This window comes from Rana temporaria, chromosome 8 (genome assembly GCF_905171775.1).
Source record: "Rana temporaria chromosome 8, aRanTem1.1, whole genome shotgun sequence".
NCBI lineage: Eukaryota > Metazoa > Chordata > Amphibia > Anura > Ranidae > Rana > Rana temporaria.
In genome coordinates, this window is record NC_053496.1 from 86,822,969 (window position 1) to 86,841,770 (window position 18,802).

The 18,802-nt window shown below is 39.8% G+C and overlaps 1 protein-coding gene across 3 annotated transcripts in view; it reads left to right on the plus strand.

Moving 5' to 3' along the window:
* LOC120947131 (solute carrier family 22 member 15-like) overlaps nt 1–18,802 on the plus strand; it is a 447,489-nt gene that overhangs the window by 99,556 nt on the left and 329,131 nt on the right. For all 3 annotated transcript variants that reach the window (XM_040362147.1, XM_040362150.1, XM_040362149.1), the window contains one exon: nt 163–381. In XM_040362147.1, the coding sequence (XP_040218081.1) occupies nt 163–381 (219 nt within the window). The remainder of the gene's footprint in view (nt 1–162; nt 382–18,802) is intronic.

Sequence of the window (18,802 nt, forward strand, 5' to 3'; positions counted from 1 at the left end):
AACATAATGGTAGAATGGAGATGCAATAAATCAGTTATACAGCGAGAAATTCTGTACATCTGGATGTCCTCCTGTATCCTTGTGCTACACACATCATGTTAACACACACACACATTTACATGCATGTGAAGAAAAGTGACACTTGTTGTTTTGTGTTTTTAGTTTACTCCCTGAATCTCCAAGATGGTTATACTCCCATGGTTATACAGACAAAGCAGAAGAAGTACTGCGCCAGATAGCTCGCGGCAATGGGAAAGAATTTCCTACATTGAAATTAAAGGAATGTAACAGAACTTTAAGTGGTGACTCAACACACAGTGTCTTTGATTTGGTGAAATATCGAGTGCTTTGCTGGAGAACAGTCCTTCTGATGTATATCTGGTATGTACAAAATAAATTGTATATGCATGCTTTTTCTATTTGAATATACTGTATGTGGTACAGTCAACCCCTTTAGCTTTTCAGAAGGTTTTATTTCATTCACGACTAGGTCATTTTTTGCTGTTCTGTACTGTGCAACTTTAACTGGCAATTGCGCGGTCATGGAACATTGTATGTAAATAAAATTTGTCATTTTTTCACACAAATACAGTAGATCTTTCTTTTGATGGTATTTAATCACTGCTATATAAACTAAACAAAAAAAATCTGATTTAAATAGTTATATTTTCTACTTTCTGTTATAAAATATATCCAGTAAAAAAAAATCGAAATATCGAATTTCTTCATAAATTTATGCCAAAATGTATTCTGCTACATGTCTGCTAAAAAAAAAAAGATCCCAATAAATGTATATTGGTTTGTGCGGAAGTTATAGCATCTACTAACTATGGTGTGTATGTATCAGTGCATCCATAGTGGGCGCAGGAGTGTCGCCCCCTCTCTCCTGCACCGTCATTTAACAATACATAAATTCATGCATTGCATGAATCCATGTTTTGTCGCCGCTGCTGCACACTATTGAGGTGGTCTGCCCCCTGTTGAGCGCCGGCCATCTGAATAACAGCGGTGGGTGTGTTTTGGAAGTGTCTATCAGAGCCGCTGGCTCTGATACGCTTCCCAATTACAGCCTGTGGGCTCTAATCGACTTCCAAATGGTTAACCAGAGGGCGCACAGGGTGTGCGTTCCCTGGTTAACACTGACACGCGTCTCAGGCAATCAGGTATACCGGGTCTGATTATCGGTCACTCGATTGGCTGAAGCGACATCGAGGGCGGGAGAAGACATTAAGGGATCGTAGAGGAGGATGGCTGACCCGAGAAAGGTAAGTGCTGGGCGGGTGGGCAATCTGGTGGCATTTTATAGGGCAAACTGGCTGCATTTTATGGGCAATCTGGCGGCAATTGATGGGCACAGTGGCTGCATTTGATGGCACAGTGGCTGCATTTGATGGCACAGGGGCTGCGTTTAATGGCACAGGGGCTGCGTTTGATGGCACAGTAGCTGCGTTTGATGGGCACAGTGGCAACAATTGATGGCACAGGGGCTGCATTTGATGGCACAGGGGCTGAGTTTAATGGCACAGGGGCTGCGTTTAATGGCACAGTGGCTACAATGGCACAGTGGCTGCGTTTGATGGGCACAGTGGCAACAATTGATGGCACAGTGGCTGCGTGTGATGGCACAGTGGCTGCGTGTGATGGGACAGTGGCTGCATTTGATGGCATAGTGGCTGCATTTGATGGCATAGTGGCTGCATTTGATGGCAAAGGGGCTGCATTTGGTGGCACAGTGGCTGCGTTTGATGGCACAGTGGCAACAATTGATGTTTTTTTTTTTTATTTGTTTGCGTCCCCCCCAATAATTTTGAGCACCAGCCGCCACTGGTATGTATATACTTGAAAAATTATCAGTTCTAGTGTACTGATGGCTGATCTAATTTCTTGAGCCCCTTAAAATGCCAAGATAGTACAAATACCCCCCAAATTGCCCCTTTTTTGAGAAGTAGACAGTGTGAGGGATTTAGTAAGAGGCGTTGCGAGTTTTTTTGAAGTTGTAATTTTTTGGGAAAAATGTATATACATACACAGTAATATATATATATATATATATATATATTACACAGTACATACATACATACATACATACACAGTACATACATACATACACAGTACATGCATACATACACAGTACATGCATACATACATACATACACAGTACATATAGGGGTTTATTTACTAAAGGCAAATCCACTTTGCACTACAAGTGCACTTGGAAGTGCAGTCGCTGTAGATCTGAGGGGGACATGCAAGGGGAAAGAAAACAGCATTGCAACTTGCACATGATTGGATGATATCAGCAGAGCTACCCCTCATTTTAGATCTTCCCCTCAGATCTACAGCGACTGCTCTACAAAGTTAATCATTGGAGTTTGTTAAAGACCACCCAATGTTAATGAGGAGGTGGAGACTCGGCTCCTTGCACAGATGGAAAGGGCTGCAAGGGCTGAAACGGTGATAATAATGGAAGATTTTAACTACCTAGAAATTGACTGGCGTAATGGCACTGCTGGGACAGTTAAACAGCAAAAATCTATAAACCTATTACAGGACAAATGTATGGTCCAGTTTATTGAGGCCCCAACTAGGAATGATGCTCTGTTGGACCTGGTAATCTCAAACCATGCAGAGCTTATTACCAATATTCAGATAAAGGAACACCTGGGTAGCAGTGACCATAACATGATTGTATTTGATGTTAGCTGTAGGCAAAAAACACATACGGGAAAGATAAAACCATTTAACTTCAAGAGAGAAAAATTTACAAGGATGAGGGCTGCTCTCCAGGACTTAGACTGGGAGGCAATATTGGCATCGATAAACTCAGAACAGAAATGTGAATTATTCAAAAAGACTGTTTGGGACCTCACTGCAAAGTATATTCCCATGGGCAATACATTTAAAAGGTTAAAATTAAAACCTATGTGGCTCACGGTCAAAGTTAAAAAAGCTATAAATAAGAAAAGCGCTTTAAAAAAATATAAAAATGAAGGAACACTAGTGTTGTTTAAATGTTACAAAGAATATAACAGGATATGTGAAAAGGAAATCAAGGATGCAAAAACTCAAAACGAACAAACAAATTCTTCAAATATATTATTAGTAAAAAGGTCAGGTCTGAGCATGTAGGACCTTTACAAAATAATCTAGAGTGGGTGATTGGGGACAAAAAGAAGGCAAATTTATTAAAGACTTTCCTTAGCTCTGTGTATACAAAGGAGCATGGGGGAGCTCATGTGCAAAATGGGGGTGGTAGTGACACAGCCCCAAATGATCCACAATGGCTCAAAAGTGATATGGTCCAGAAATATTTAGACATAATAAAGGTGGATAAAGCACCTGGACCAGATGGCCTCCACCCACGGATCCTAAAAGAATTGAGCTCTGTAATTTTAAAGCCATTGTATCAAATTATTAGGGACTCATTAATGATGGGAATAGTACCACTGGATTGGTGCAATGTGGTGCCTAGCTTTAAAAAGGGAACAAAGTCTTTACCATGTAGCTATGGACCTGTTGGTTTAACTTCTATAGTTGGGAAGATATTGGAGAGCTTAATAAAAGACCACATAGACAAATTTTTGCTGGAAAAATATATTTTATGCAACAGACAGCATGGATGCATGTAAGACAGAAGTTGTCAAACAAACCAGATTTTTTATGAAGAGGTAAGTAAAACTTTGGACAGAGGGGTGGCTGTGGATGTGGTATACTTGGATTTTGCAAAAGCATTCGATACAGTTCCCCACACACAGCTAATGTGTAAGGTAATATCTACAGGCTTGGAAATATCAGTTTGTAAATGGATAGAAAACTGGCTAAAAGGCCAAATTCAGAGAGTTTTGGTAAATGATTCTTACTCTGAATGGTCGAAGGTTATCAGTGGTGTACCTCAAGGTTCAGTGCTGGGACACTTACTTTTTAATATCTTTATAAATGATATTGGGTCTGGAATCAAAAGTAACATTTCTGTTTTTGCAGATGACACTAAGCTATGCAGTGGAAAAACGTCCTTACAGGATGTCTCCAATTTGCAAGCCAACCTCAATGCTCTGTCTAATTGGGCGACTATGTGACAGATGAGGATAAATGTAAAGTTATGCACTTGGGGGCTAAGAATATGCATGCATCATACATACTAGGGGAAGTACAATTGTCCATAGTGGAGAAGAAATTGGGGTTTTGGTAGATCATAAACTCAATAATAGCATGTAATGCCAAGCTGCGGTTTCCAAATCGAGCAAAGTCCTTTCTTGTATTAAGAGAGGTATGGACTCCAGAGAGAGAGAGAGAGAGAGAGAATGTTTCCCCTGTACAAATCATTAGTAAGACCTTATCTGGAATATGCAGTTCAATTTTGACCGGTTCTCAAAAAAGGATATTGGGGAACTGGAGAAAGTGCAGAGAAGGGCAACCAAACTGAGGCATGGAGGCATGGAGGAGCTCAGCTATGAGGAAAGATTAGAGGAACTGAATTGATTCAATCTTGAGAAAAGAAGATTAAGGGGGGATATAATCAACATTTACAAATATATAAGGGGTCCATATAGTGAAATTGGTGTTGAGTTATTCACTTTACGGTCAACACAGAGGGAAAGAGATTTCATTTCCAAATACGGAAAGGTTTCTTCACAGTAAGAGCTGTGAAAATGTGGAATAGACTCTCTCCAGAGGTGGTTCTGGCCAGCTCAGTAGATTGCTTTAAAAAAGGCCTGGATTCTTTCCTAAATGTACATAATTTAACTGGGTACTAACATTTATATGTAGAGTTGATCCAGGGAAAATCCGAATGCCTCTCTGGGGATCAGGAAGGATTTTTTTCCCCTGCTGTAGCAAATTGGATCATGCTTTGCTGGGGTTTTTCGCCTTCCTCTGGATCAACTGTGGGTATAGAATTGGGTATAAGGGATTGTATAATATTTTTAATTTTATTTATTTTTATGGCTGAACTAGATGGACTTGTGTCTTTTTTCAACCTGACTAACTATGTAAGCCTTTTTGGGAATATCTCTACCAGCGTTGCACATCTAGAGTGAAATATTTCCCTATTCTTCTTTGCAAAATAGCTGAAGCTCTGTCAGATTGGATGGAGAATATCTGTGAACAGCAATTTTCAAGTCCTTGTCACAGATTCTCAATTGGATGTAAGTCTAGACTTTGACTGGGCCATTTTAACACATGAATATGCTTTAATCTAAACTATTCCATTGTAGCTCTGACTGTATGTGTAGGGTTGTTGTTCTGCTGGAAGGTGATCCTCACCCCAGTCCCAAGTCTTTTGCAGACTCTAGCAGGCTTTCTTCTAACATTGCCCTGTATTTGGCTCCATCCATCTTTCCATCAACTCTGACCAGCTTTCCTTTCCCTGCTGAAGAAAAGCATCCCCACAACATGATGCTGCCACCCCCATGTTTCACCACTACCATTATGGGGATGATGTGTTCAGGGTGATATGCAGTGTTTTTTTTTCTGCCACACATAGCGTTTTAATTTTAGGCCAAAAAGTAAAAATGTTGGTCTCATTGAGCACCTTCTTCCACATGTTTGCTGTGTCCCCCACATGTCTTCTCACAAACTGCAAATTGGATCTCTTATTGATTTCCTTCAACAATGGCTTTCTTCTTGCCGTTCTTCAATAAAAGCCAGATTTGTAGAGTGTCTTTCCTTCCTCTTCACTGGAAAGTGATACAAACAGATGCCAGCCTTTAAAGCAAGGGCAGAGTGTTCCAGTCGCTTATGACCATGTTTCCTGGCTCCACGTCTAAACCCTGGAGCTCAAAGCAATTTGAATGGCTCTGCAACACTGGGCCACTCCTATGCATGGACACCCAATTAGGGTTTCTTGCTGCAGCATTTTGAAGCTGGGTCTGTTATACTTGTTGGGCCTGTTGGCACAGTTCTGTTTGCACACAAATTATTGGAGGGGATGATTAGCTATTATATCCAAAGCTTTACTGAGAAGAAGAATATTATTAGTGGTATTCAGCATGAGTTTATGAGAGGCCGTTCCTGCCAGACCAGTCTGCTAACATTCTACGAGGAAGTAAGCAACCATCTAGATAGAGGGAGGCCTGTGGATGTGGTGTATCTGGACTTTGCAAAAGCATTTGATACAGTCCCCCAAAAATGCTTAATTTACAAGCTGAGGTTAGCAGTCTTGGACCATAGGGTGTGTGCTTGGGTAAAAACTGGTTACAGGGACGGGTCCAAAGGGTAGTGATAAATAACATGTACTCAGACTGGTCTGGAGTGGTGAGGGATGTACCTCAAGGTTCTGTCTTGGGACCAATTCTATTCAACATATTCATAAATGATATATAGTATGGGATAGCTAGTTTAGTCTCATGCCCCGTACACTGATCACTTTTTGTGATGAAAAAAAATGACATTTTAAAAAAAGTCATTTAAAATGATCGTGTGTGGGCTAAACATCATTTTTTGTCTTCTGAAAACGACCAAAAAAAAATTCGAACATGCTTCAATTTTTTATGTCATTTTTTTTAAAATGTCATTTTTTGTGTCGTAAAAAATGATCGTGTGTGGGCAAAAACGACGTTTTAAACCCACACATGCCCAGAAGCAAGTAAAACTACCATTCATAATGGAGTAAGCACATTCATCACACTGTAACAGACAAAAAAGCACAAATCGTCTTTTACTAACAAGTAACCAGCTAAAAGCAGCCTCAAGGCAAATAGAACTTCCCCTTTAGAGTACCGTCGCTTTTTCATCATTTTTCAAAAACGATGGTGTGTGGGCAACATCATTTTTAATGATGAAGTTGGAAAAATTAAATTTTTTTCATCACAAAAAGTGATCGTGTGTACGCGGCATTAGTCTTTTCAGATGACACACAGATAAGCAGAGTAATAAACTTGCATCAGGACATTTTGCAGAAAGACCTAAACTTAATAAAAGAGTGGGCAGACAAATGGCAAATGAGGTTTAGTTTGGAGAAATGTAAAGTATTGCACTTGGGGGCAAAAAACATTAATGGCATTTTTTACAATGTGCAGAACAGCTGGGAGAATCAAGGATGGAGAAGTATCTAGGGGTGCTAATATATGACAGATTGAGCAACAACATGCAGTGCCAAGCTGCATCTACTGGTACCAAAGCAAGCAGAATATTAGCATGCATAAAAAAGGGGATATACTCTACGGACAAAACTACAATTCTGCCACTCTATAAAGTTCTGGTCAGACCTCATCTGGAGTTTTCCGTTCAGTTCCGGTCACCAGTCTTCCGAAGGGATGTGCTGGAGAGAGGCACCAAAACTAATAAGGGGACTGGAGGACCTAAATTGCGAGGAATGACTTCAAACACTAAATTTTATTTGCTGGAGAAAAGACACTTGAAAGGGGACATGGGATCGATCTACAAATATATCTCAATGGGGATCCCAGCATAGGAAATAAACTCAAGTAAAAATCAGTAAAAATGCCCGATAGAAATCAAGCTATTAGTACTGGCCCAGCGCAACAATGGGAGTTGACTAATACGTTTTTTGGCTAGTGCAAAAAAACGTATGTCACCAAATATGGGTAGCAGTTTAGCAGCTATTATATATAAACGGTTCATTAATTCAAGTATGCCTATAATATCAATGGTCTCATGCACTGATCAAAAATAAACATTAACAGCGCTTAGTTATAAGCCTAACGTGCTTAAACTATAAATAAATGTGTCACCACATCCTGCTAATCTAAAGATTATAGGTAATAAATAAAACCATAAAACTTCAAACAGTCCTTGATGGCTTTAAAACCCTATAAAGCCTCAGAATCAATCACAAAAAGTCCTTGATAAAATTAAAATCAAATCAAAGCTCCTCAGACAATGATGTATGTCTGGTAAAATAGATGCACAGTCTCACAGTGATCTTCTAAATGTCCTATAGCCAAAAGGAGAACTTTAAGATACACTTCTGTAATGACTGTAATGATGCAGGCATTTGACACGTGGGGATCCCCCAAAAAAACCTCACTCACCAGACCGATGTCATCAAAGGGCATGTAACGCTGTCTCTCTGTCTGTAATGGATCACAGTGCAGCTAGATCTCTCCTGGTCCTTCTATTATTGTCTGGTGGGCTTTGTTAATGCTCAAATGGATGCATTCATATGTAAAAGACAAGAGGGAGACTCCACATAGTGTAACACAGTTTAATGTTAAAAACGTAAAGCTCTCTTCAATGATATGCTTACAGCTAGTCAATTCAAATATGGCGCTGTCTCAATCTGTGGCTTGCAGACTCTCACTTGGTGTAGCTGCCTGGGGATTCCTCCTCCCGACGCCATGAGTCCCGGGATTCCGCTTGCCTGATTGGACAGTTGGATCACGTGGCCACGCCCTGACGCGTTTCGTGATTGGATGTCACGTCTTCAGAGGGCGTGGCCACGTATCGTGAGCCAACTCTATATAAAGCGCTGTATCATTCAAGCCGTCCGCCCTCTCAGTGACGTCGGCGGAATATCTAATGAGTGCCAGGGACGCCCTATGCTAATTGCTGCTAGTAGTCAGACATAGCTGACGTCAATTACTATGCCTGCAATTACGATACTCGAGTGCCCATTGTTTAGCCCAATGTCAAACACTCTGCGCCCCCGGTGGTCAATGCTTATAGTACACTTATTCAGTAATAAGCCTAACGTGCATTTCTACCAATATGAAGGTGTTATCAACACAGGCTGGCATGGACTAGGTACTTTTCAAGCCTGGAGATACCCCCCCATTAAAAGAGCACGCCACGCTGTACCTGAATAGCAAAAAAGCATTGCCTATCTCATACTATGGATAAAAAAATATATACAATGCATATTATAACATTATTACAAAAGCATGCATACTCAATCTTATACTATTCAACTCTCCGTTGAAACAAATATAAAAGTACAATTGTCTCTTAAAATATAAAATCTAATCTATTTAAAATAACCCATTAAAATATGTCTAAAAACAGGACTTTAAAGTAGATTTAAAAATGGGCAATGTAACGTCAATCTCCTACCAAATCAGGACGGCTGCCATCAAATATATTCATCTCTTTATCAGCTATTGTGCTAATTTGGTATAACCTCTTGACCTGACCATTACTTGTCACAGGTCTTGACTACACTTAGTGTCCGAAAATGCAGTATCATGTCCTTGATCTATATTGTCATACAGCAGGGCAAGGTGAAAAATGATATATTAATTTAAATTAAAATCAAAATCAAAATAAATGAATATCCATGGTTTTATATATTTAATGGTTACTAATAAAACAATTGAGGTCTAGTTCTATATTTAACCCCTTTGGGCTTAAAGTATTGGTCAGGAATATCCATTTCGTGTCTGACTTGGAAATTTCCCGTACCATATTGGCCCCTCTCCACTTCGGATGTATTTTATCCACTCCCCAAAATTTTAAACCTATGGGGTCCCGGTCATGTTTTTTAAGGAGATGCAACGACACACTATGGTCCTCATAGCCTGTCTTGATGTTATATATATGTTCAGACACTCTTTTCCCTAGAGTGCGTTTGGTGCGCCCAATATACATGAGGCCACATGGGCACTCCAAAGCGTAAACTACGTGTGTAGACGCACAAGTAATGCATTCCTTGATCTGGAACTGCCTCCCATTGGCTGTGGAGGTGAAGCTCATTAGGCCTCGTAGGTGGGTAGATACCTGTTGGCATGCTTTGCAACGACGACACGCATGGAAACCTTTTTGGTCCCAGAACATCTGCAATGTTTTAGGTTGATCCAGTACCTTTTTGACCACCTGATCCCCAAATGATGGGGCCTTCCTATAAATGAAGGTTGGTGTTTCAGGTAACGTTGGTTTCAGAGTTTTGTCCATCGTTAAGATGTTCCAGTGTTTCCTGAAGATATTCTCCACTGCCCTATATTGCTCATGATATTGGGATATAAATCCCCATTCATGCTTCTGATTCGGGTCTTTAATTTTTGGTTGTAATAGTGACTCCTGGGAGTTTTTCCCAACATCATCTCTGATCAACTCTAATGAGTCACCTTTATACCCCTTTTCCATGAAGCGTTCAGCAATTAGGGATGATTGTGTCATATAGTCTTTGTCATGTGTACAGTTACGGCATATGCGTAAAAATTGGCCTTTTGGAATATTCCTCAGCCAATGAGGATGATGTCCACTCTGCACAGGTATATAGCTGTTCCTGTCTGTACTTTTGAAATATGCTTTAGTGGTTAATTTGTCATCCTCCTTCATAACTGTTACATCAAGATAATGTATTTGCTCTATATCCCAGTTGAATTCTAATTTGATATTATTTGTATTGGTATTAAGCCAAAATGAGAAATCCTTCAAAGACTCTTCAGAACCCTGCCATACTATAAATAAGTCATCTATATATCTGGTGTAGAAAATTAATTCCTTGCGTTTATTTTTGTATATCCATTTATCCTCCCATTCACTCATAAAGAGGTTCGCAAGGCTAGGAGCGAACTTGGCTCCCATGGCTACTCCCGTCTTTTGACTGTAAAATTCTCCTGCATACCAGAAATAATTTTTTGATAAGCAAAATTCCAATATCATTTTCAAGAATTTCTTCTGAATGTATGGTACATCTTCCCGTTGACATAAGGCCCAATTAAGTGCCAATAGCGCATCGTCGTGTTGTATATTAGTGTATAACGCTGATACGTCAGCCGTTACAAGGAAAGTGTCAATCTCTTTGGATAAACTGACTTCTCCCAGTTTGCGTATGAAGCTAGTAGTGTCTTTTAAATAAGCTTTAGTGCTTTGTACACTGATCTGCAAGAAGTGATCCAGATATTGTCCTACTCGTGAAGTAACAGATTCGATGCCATTGACTATAGGCCTTGCTGGGGGAGTCACTGCATGCTTGTGAATTTTAGGAACCGTATAAATGGTTGGAATACGGTTAAAGCTGGGACATAGAAACGCTTTTTCTTTTTTGGTTATGACTCGCATATAGTAGCCATAATCCACTAAATTTCGAAGTTCAATCCTATATTCTTTAGTTGGATCCTTTGGAAGGTGTCTGTAGGTTGCCTCATCATTAAGCATTTTTTGGAGTTGAGTGTGGTAAAAAGTTTTGTCCATTATTACCACCCCACCGCCTTTGTCTGCCGGGCGTATAATCACTTCTTTCCTTGCTTCCAATGACTTCATGCCTTCTCTTATATGTCTAGGGTTAAGATTGTTTTTGATCGGAAGATCTTCTAAATCCTTTAAAACCATTTGTTTAAAAACTTCTATCTGGTGATTAGCCTGTTGCAGTGGGTTGAAAAGAGACCTATTCCTAAGTCCACTATCTATTCCAATAGTTTCTTTAGGTTTTGTTTTGTAAGCAGTGCCTGTATTAGATAAAAAGTATCTCTTCATATTCATCTTTCTCACAAATTTGTGTATATCTATATACACGTCAAATTTGTTCATAGGTTTTGTTGAAGCACACTTAAGGCCTGCATTGAGAATATTTGTTTCTTTTTGCGATAAAGTGATAGTGGAGAGATTATATATACCACTCACTCGGTTTGTCTTGGCCTTTTTCTGGTGGATCCTTCTCCCTGATCTGCAGCCTCTACGTGCTGCATGTTTGACTGTCTGACAGGGCTGTGGTATTCCTGCCATTGGGGAGGGTTCCACCATTCCTGCGAGGTATTCTGGTTGTATGGTTGCTGCGGGCGCCCCCTCCAAGGTCTGCTGCCTCGTCCCCTGCCTCGGCCGGCTCCCCTCTTGCCCCTCCCTAAAAAAGAAACCGGGCGAGGGGGAGGTCCATTATTTATGTTGTCCCTATTGTCCTGCATTGACAAAGGATCAAACCTATTATGTGTATTCACTACATATGCCCCATTTGTTTGGGTATCGTATTGAATATCATGTTGGACATAATTCAAATGTCCCTGATCTCTACCTCTCTGGGCTGTTCTGTTATTTCCTCTACCCCGTTGGGGTTTGGGTGGTTGTTTCTGTGACCCCTGTGATATTGGGTCTACAGATTGCCCAAACATGGGTCTACCTAAATTTTGAGGATTATTGCCCCTCTGTGGTGGATCTGTGGAGGATAGATTTATGGGGGGTGCGCTATTGGTAACGCTCTGCCATAAGTAAATCTCCCCTTTATTAAAATCATTAAAATCTCGTCTGTATTTTTTGATTTTTTTTCTTCTGCGTTTCTTTATCCACCTTTTCTAACTTTTTCTTAATTTCATTGTCAAAATTTATGGCTAAAGTAGTACCTTTAATAGGGTCCAATTTCTCCTTTATCTCAGAGATCTTTTTTTCAAGCAAGGTAATTTTTCTTTTTTTGCGTCTCAATACTAATTGCTGCAGTTTGAAACCCACCCCATTGAAGAAGTCCAGCCACTCCGAAGTTGATTCTGCATCGTCTAAACCATCCTGGGGGCTGACTTCCCATCTCAAACTGCGCATGATAATATTTTCTTTTAAGTAATGCTCGAATGTGGCAATGTCCCACCAGGTGCGTACCTGTTTTTCAAGCGTATTACTTAACGTGCTCAATAAAATATTAAAATCCAAATCATCTTCCCCTCCTCCATCATTGGTAAAAATGGAATCCATATTAAGGAGGCGATTACTGAGGAAATTAATGGAATCCATGTTCGCTAAGGGTTAATAAAAAGTATAGAGTCAAGTAAAAATCAGTAAAAATGCCCGATAGAAATCAAGCTATTAGTACTGGCCCAGCGCAACAATGGGAGTTGACTAATAAGTTTTTTTGCACTAGCCAAAAAACGTATGTCACCAAATATGGGTAGCATACCATACATTCAGAAGAAATTCTTGAAAATGATATTGGAATTTTGCTTATCAAAAAATTATTTCTGGTATGCAGGAGAATTTTACAGTCAAAAGACGGGAGTAGCCATGGGAGCCAAGTTCGCTCCTAGCCTTGCGAACCTCTTTATGAGTGAATGGGAGGATAAATGGATATACAAAAATAAACACAAGGAATTAATTTTCTACACCAGATATATAGATGACTTATTTATAGTATGGCAGGGTTCTGAAGAGTTTTTGAAGAATTTCTCATTTTGGCTTAATACCAATACAAATAATATCAAATTAGAATTCAACTGGGATATAGAGCAAATACATTATCTTGATGTAACAGTTATGAAGGAGGATGACAAATTAACCACTAAAGCATATTTCAAAAGTACAGACAGGAACAGCTATATACCTGTGCAGAGTGGACATCATCCTCATTGGCTGAGGAATATTCCAAAAGGCCAATTTTTACGCATACGCCGTAACTGTACACATGACAAAGACTATATGACACAATCATCCCTAATTGCTGAACGCTTCATGGAAAAGGGGTATAAAGGTGACTCATTAGAGTTGATCAGAGATGATGTTGGGAAAAACTCCCAGGAGTCACTATTACAACCAAAAATTAAAGACCCGAATCAGAAGCATGAATGGGGATTTATATCCCAATATCATGAGCAATATAGGGCAGTGGAGAATATCTTCAGGAAACTCTGAAACCAACGTTACCTGAAACACCAACCTTCATTTATAGGAAGACCCCATCATTTGGGGATCAGGTGGTCAAAAAGGTACTGGATCAACCTAAAACATTGCAGATGTTCTGGGACCAAAAAGGTTTCCATGCGTGTCGTCGTTGCAAAGCATGCCAACAGGTATCTACCCACTTACGAGGCCTAACGAGCTTCACCTCCACAGCCAATGGGAGGCAGTTCCAGATCAAGGAATGCATTACTTGTGCGTCTACACACGTAGTTTACGCTTTGGAGTGCCCATGTGGCCTCATGTATATTGGGCGCACCAAACGCACTCTAGGGAAAAGAGTGTCTGAACATATATATAACATCAAGACAGGCTATGAGGACCATAGTGTGTCGTTGCATTTCCTTAAAAAACATGACCGGGACCCCATAGGTTTAAAATTTTGGGGAGTGGATAAAATACATCCGAAGTGGAGAGGGGCCAATATGGTACGGGAAATTTCCAAGTCAGAAACTAAATGGATATTCCTGACCAATACTTTAAGCCCAAAGGGGTTAAATATAGAACTAGACCTCAATTGTTTTATTAGTAACCATTAAATATATAAAACCATGGATATTCATTTATTTTGATTTTAATTTAAATTAATATATCATTTTTCACCTTGCCCTGCTGTATGACAATATAGATCAAGGACATGATACTGCATTTTCGGACACTAAGTGTAGTCAAGACCTGTGACAAGTAATGGTCAGGTCAAGAGGTTATACCAAATTAACACAATAGCTGATAAAGAGATGAATATATTTGATGGCAGCCGTCCTGATTTGGTAGGAGATTGACGTTACATTGCCCATTTTTAAATCTACTTTAAAGTCCTGTTTTTAGACATATTTTAATGGGTTATTTTAAATAGATTAGATTTTATATTTTAAGAGACAATTGTACTTTTATATTTGTTTCAACGGAGAGTTGAATAGTATAAGATTGAGTATACATGCTTTTGTAATAATGTTATAATATGCATTGTATATATTTTTTTATCCATAGTATGAGATAGGCAATGTTTTTTTGCTATTCAGGTACAGCGTGGCGTGCTCTTTTAATGGGGGGTATCTCCAGGCTTGAAAAGTACCTAGTCCATGCCAGCCTGTGTTGATAACACCTTCATATTGGTAGAAATGCACGTTAGGCTTATTACTGAATAAGTGTACTATAAGCATTGACCACCGGGGGCGCAGAGTGTTTGACATTGGGCTAAACAATGGGCACTCGAGTATCGTAATTGCAGGCATAGTAATTGACGTCAGCTATGTCTGACTACTAGCAGCAATTAGCATAGGGCGTCCCCGGCACTCATTAGATATTCCGCCGACGTCACTGAGAGGGCGGACGGCTTGAATGATACGGCGCTTTATATAGAGTTGGCTCACGATACGTGGCCACGCCCTCTGAAGACGTGACATCCAATCACGAAACGCGTCAGGGCGTGGCCACGTGATCCAACTGTCCAATCAGGCAAGCGGAATCCCGGGGCTCACGGCGTCGGGAGGAGGAATCCCCAGGCAGCTACACCAAGTGAGAGTCTGCAAGCCACAGATTGAGACAGCGCCATATTTGAATTGACTAGCTGTAAGCATATCATTGAAGAGAGCTTTACGTTTTTAACATTAAACTGTGTTACACTATGTGGAGTCTCCCTCTTGTCTTTTACATATGAATGCATCCATTTGAGCATTAACAAAGCCCACCAGACGATAATAGAAGGACCAGGAGAGATCTAGCTGCACTGTGATCCATTACAGACAGAGAGACAGCGTTACATGCCCTTTGATGACATCGGTCTGGTGAGTGAGGTTTTTTTGGGGGATCCCCACGTGTCAAATGCCTGCATCATTACAGTCATTACAGAAGTGTATCTTAAAGTTCTCCTTTTGGCTATAGGACATTTAGAAGATCACTGTGAGACTGTGCATCTATTTTACCAGACATACATCATTGTCTGAGGAGCTTTGATTTGATTTTAATTTTATCAAGGACTTTTTGTGATTGATTCTGAGGCTTTATAGGGTTTTAAAGCCATCAAGGACTGTTTGAAGTTTTATGGTTTTATTTATTACCTATAATCTTTAGATTAGCAGGATGTGGTGACACATTTATTTATAGTTTAAGCACGTTAGGCTTATAACTAAGCGCTGTTAATGTTTATTTTTGATCAGTGCATGAGACCATTGATATTATAGGAAATAAATTATTTAGTCCTAGGGAGTGTAAAAGGATACAGGGTCACACAATGAGACTGGAGGAGAAGCGGTTTAACCTTAAACTGCGTAGGGGGTTCTTCACTGTTAGGGCAATAAAGATGTGGAACACTCTCCCACAATTGGTGGTGGATGCAGAGAGTATGGAAATATTTAAAAGACTCTTAGATATACATCTTAGGCCTTGTACACACGACCGAACATTTCCGACCGTGTGTAGAGCCTACCGGACAGTTTTCCGGCCTAGCGGACAGGTTTCCAGTGGACAAAAGTTTCTTAGCATGCTAAGAAACTTGTCCGCTGGAAGCCTGTCCGTCGGACATGTCCGATGGTTAGTACGACTCATCGGACATGTTCGCTGGCCCGAAATCCCGCGCATGCGTCGAATTGATTCGACGCATGCGTGGAAGCATTGAACTTCCTGGGTCGCGCACGTCGCCGCGTCATCGTCGTCGCCACGTCACCGCGTTTTCTGTCCGCGGGGAATTTGGTCTGATGGTGTGTACACACATCAGACCAAAACCTCCCAGCAGACATGTCTGATGAAAACGGTCTGCGGACCGTTTTCATCGGACATGTCTGGACGTGTGTACAAGGCCTTAAAGGAAACAACATACAGGGATATGGGAAATCATCATAGACACTTATACATGCACCTACACAGGTTGAACTGGATGGACTATTGTCTTTTTTCAGCCTTACCGACTATGTAACACAGACCGATCAGCAGGTGTCGGCAATGAATCATTGGCCAGGATTGCTGACAGACTCCCACTGTGTACAATCACGGAGGGAGTTGGTACACATGAGCGTGACCTAAACCCAAAAGCTGCATGCAGGTACGTCGCTTTGACTGCGCAGGCCACCCATTCACAGTACACTGGGGGCGGGCGGTCCGCAAGTGGTAATTATACAACCCAAAATTGTTTTCCTAACATAAATAAAAACAGTTAAAAACACCTTCTTCTACGCAGCATACCTGCGATCACTGTTTACCTAAAACAACAAAAAATATGAAAACCATTTTTATTTTTTTTACATAGAATAACAACTAAAACCTCAAGAAACAGGTGCATACTATGGTTTTTGGGTAGTAGCTGGGCAGCACTATTGATAAAAACAAAATACAGCTGATATAATATGCTGATCCTCTAATCTTATCTCAAAGCTAACTCACATAGATTTAGATACCCATTATACATGACTGCCAATAGACATTTTGGGGGTTTTACAACTCCAAGCACCTTCACATTTCTGCTAAATCCAGACATGTAAATGCACCTAACTGAGGCTTGCCTTGGGTTGTGCTGTATTCATTTTGGGGTAAGTTTTGGGTCACCTAGCTTAAATGACAAAACCCTACTGTACGATCATTTGTGTTTTAGTTACTCCGGCAGGGAGAGTTCTTCAAACAATTATTTGCGGTTGTATTTGACTTTGGAATATAAGAAGAATACAACAGGTCACATTGCACAATTTTGCATAGCCTAAAGACTAGGAGATTATCCTTCATGGTTATAACTGACATATACATTTTTGTTTGACTTTGTTCACTTTAAAAAAAAAAAAAATACTTTCTCACTTTTCTTTAAAATGTACAGTAGGTTCACCCAGAAGACGTGGGAAGACTAGAACCCCAGTCAGATCTAAATTTCTGTCACTGTTGCATATTTCCCTTCACTTCCTGTCAAAAAAAAAAGGATAGTCAGCAGGAGAGGATATGGCTTTTAATCCTCCCCCACTCTTTCTAAAACAAAACAAAAAAGTTTTTGGCTGGACATACACTATAATTTATCCAGGCATGTCCAGTTTACAGGTATAATGGTTCACATTTATCACCTCACTTGCAGTCCTTCTGAATACTGTACTGGGATCAGACCTGTCAGATTTCCTTCTGTTTTCTGATAAAGTTCCATGCACTTACAGTGCTTATGACGTTATAAAAGCAGAAAACTTCCCCAGCATAGTCCCTAGGTTAGCTCACAATTAGCCAGCAGGAATGAGCAAAGCTGCACTTATTCTTGTATTATGCACTCTGATTTATGACATTTCAATAACTTTGTTTCCTTGTTCAGGATTTACAGTAGCTCAGGTGCTAAGCTGGCTTGTCTAATGGACATAAAAGCTTTACATCAAACAAAACTATCTGTACTTGTCTGTATCAGGTCTCCTGCGCCTTTCTAACTGTGAAATTGTCTGCCTTCTGTCTTAATTCATAAATTACTTTTTTTTTCTTCTAAAAGCATTTAATTGTTCTGGCAAGTAAAATGAACTGATTTACTATTACAGGAGGCTTAGGCGTATGTCGCCAATGATGCAGATCATCTTGCTTCCGGAAAACCATTTACTGCAACCCACTATCAATGAAATTGTTTTTTTTTTTTTTTTTAGCTTTTAATTTGTAGCAGAAAAAAAAAACATTTCTTAATTTAGATTTTTACATTTCAATTCATTTGTAGTAATAAAAGTGAAATCCAAAGCACCTATTTTTTACTTGTAACCCATCGTCTGAATGCATTAAGCTATTGGCATAGGTTGGTCTATACATGAGTTACAGACCCCCAATTACTGATATATTTAAGCCATTTTCCGTCACCTGTTCATTCTGGTTAATTATGACTATAACATTACTGGGTAATTCTACTTAATAGAGGCAGGTTAATTGGAATGTTAACCCCTTAGACATAACTGACGTGGTGGATGGATACAAGAAGTGTTACTGCAAGACATTGGCTGTATTTAAGGGTCAATAAAATAAAAAGCATGTATTTAATTTTGTGAAGGCTATTATCTTTGTTCTTGTTTTTCGCAACCAGCATTAAGTAGGGCGTTTTATTAATGGCTCTTATCTTTCGTTGTTGACAATATGTAATGGGACCGCTAGATACTCCCTTTTCGCTCTTTTATATCCTAAGCTAGATTAAAGCTGTGAATTATGTTACGTTTAAATCAGCCTTTTAAGAGACTGGCTATGAGATCATGCTAAGAGAAGAGCCCATAAACTTTAAATGATTACAAGTCAAGGAAGATATAATACAGTACATAACCAAGTA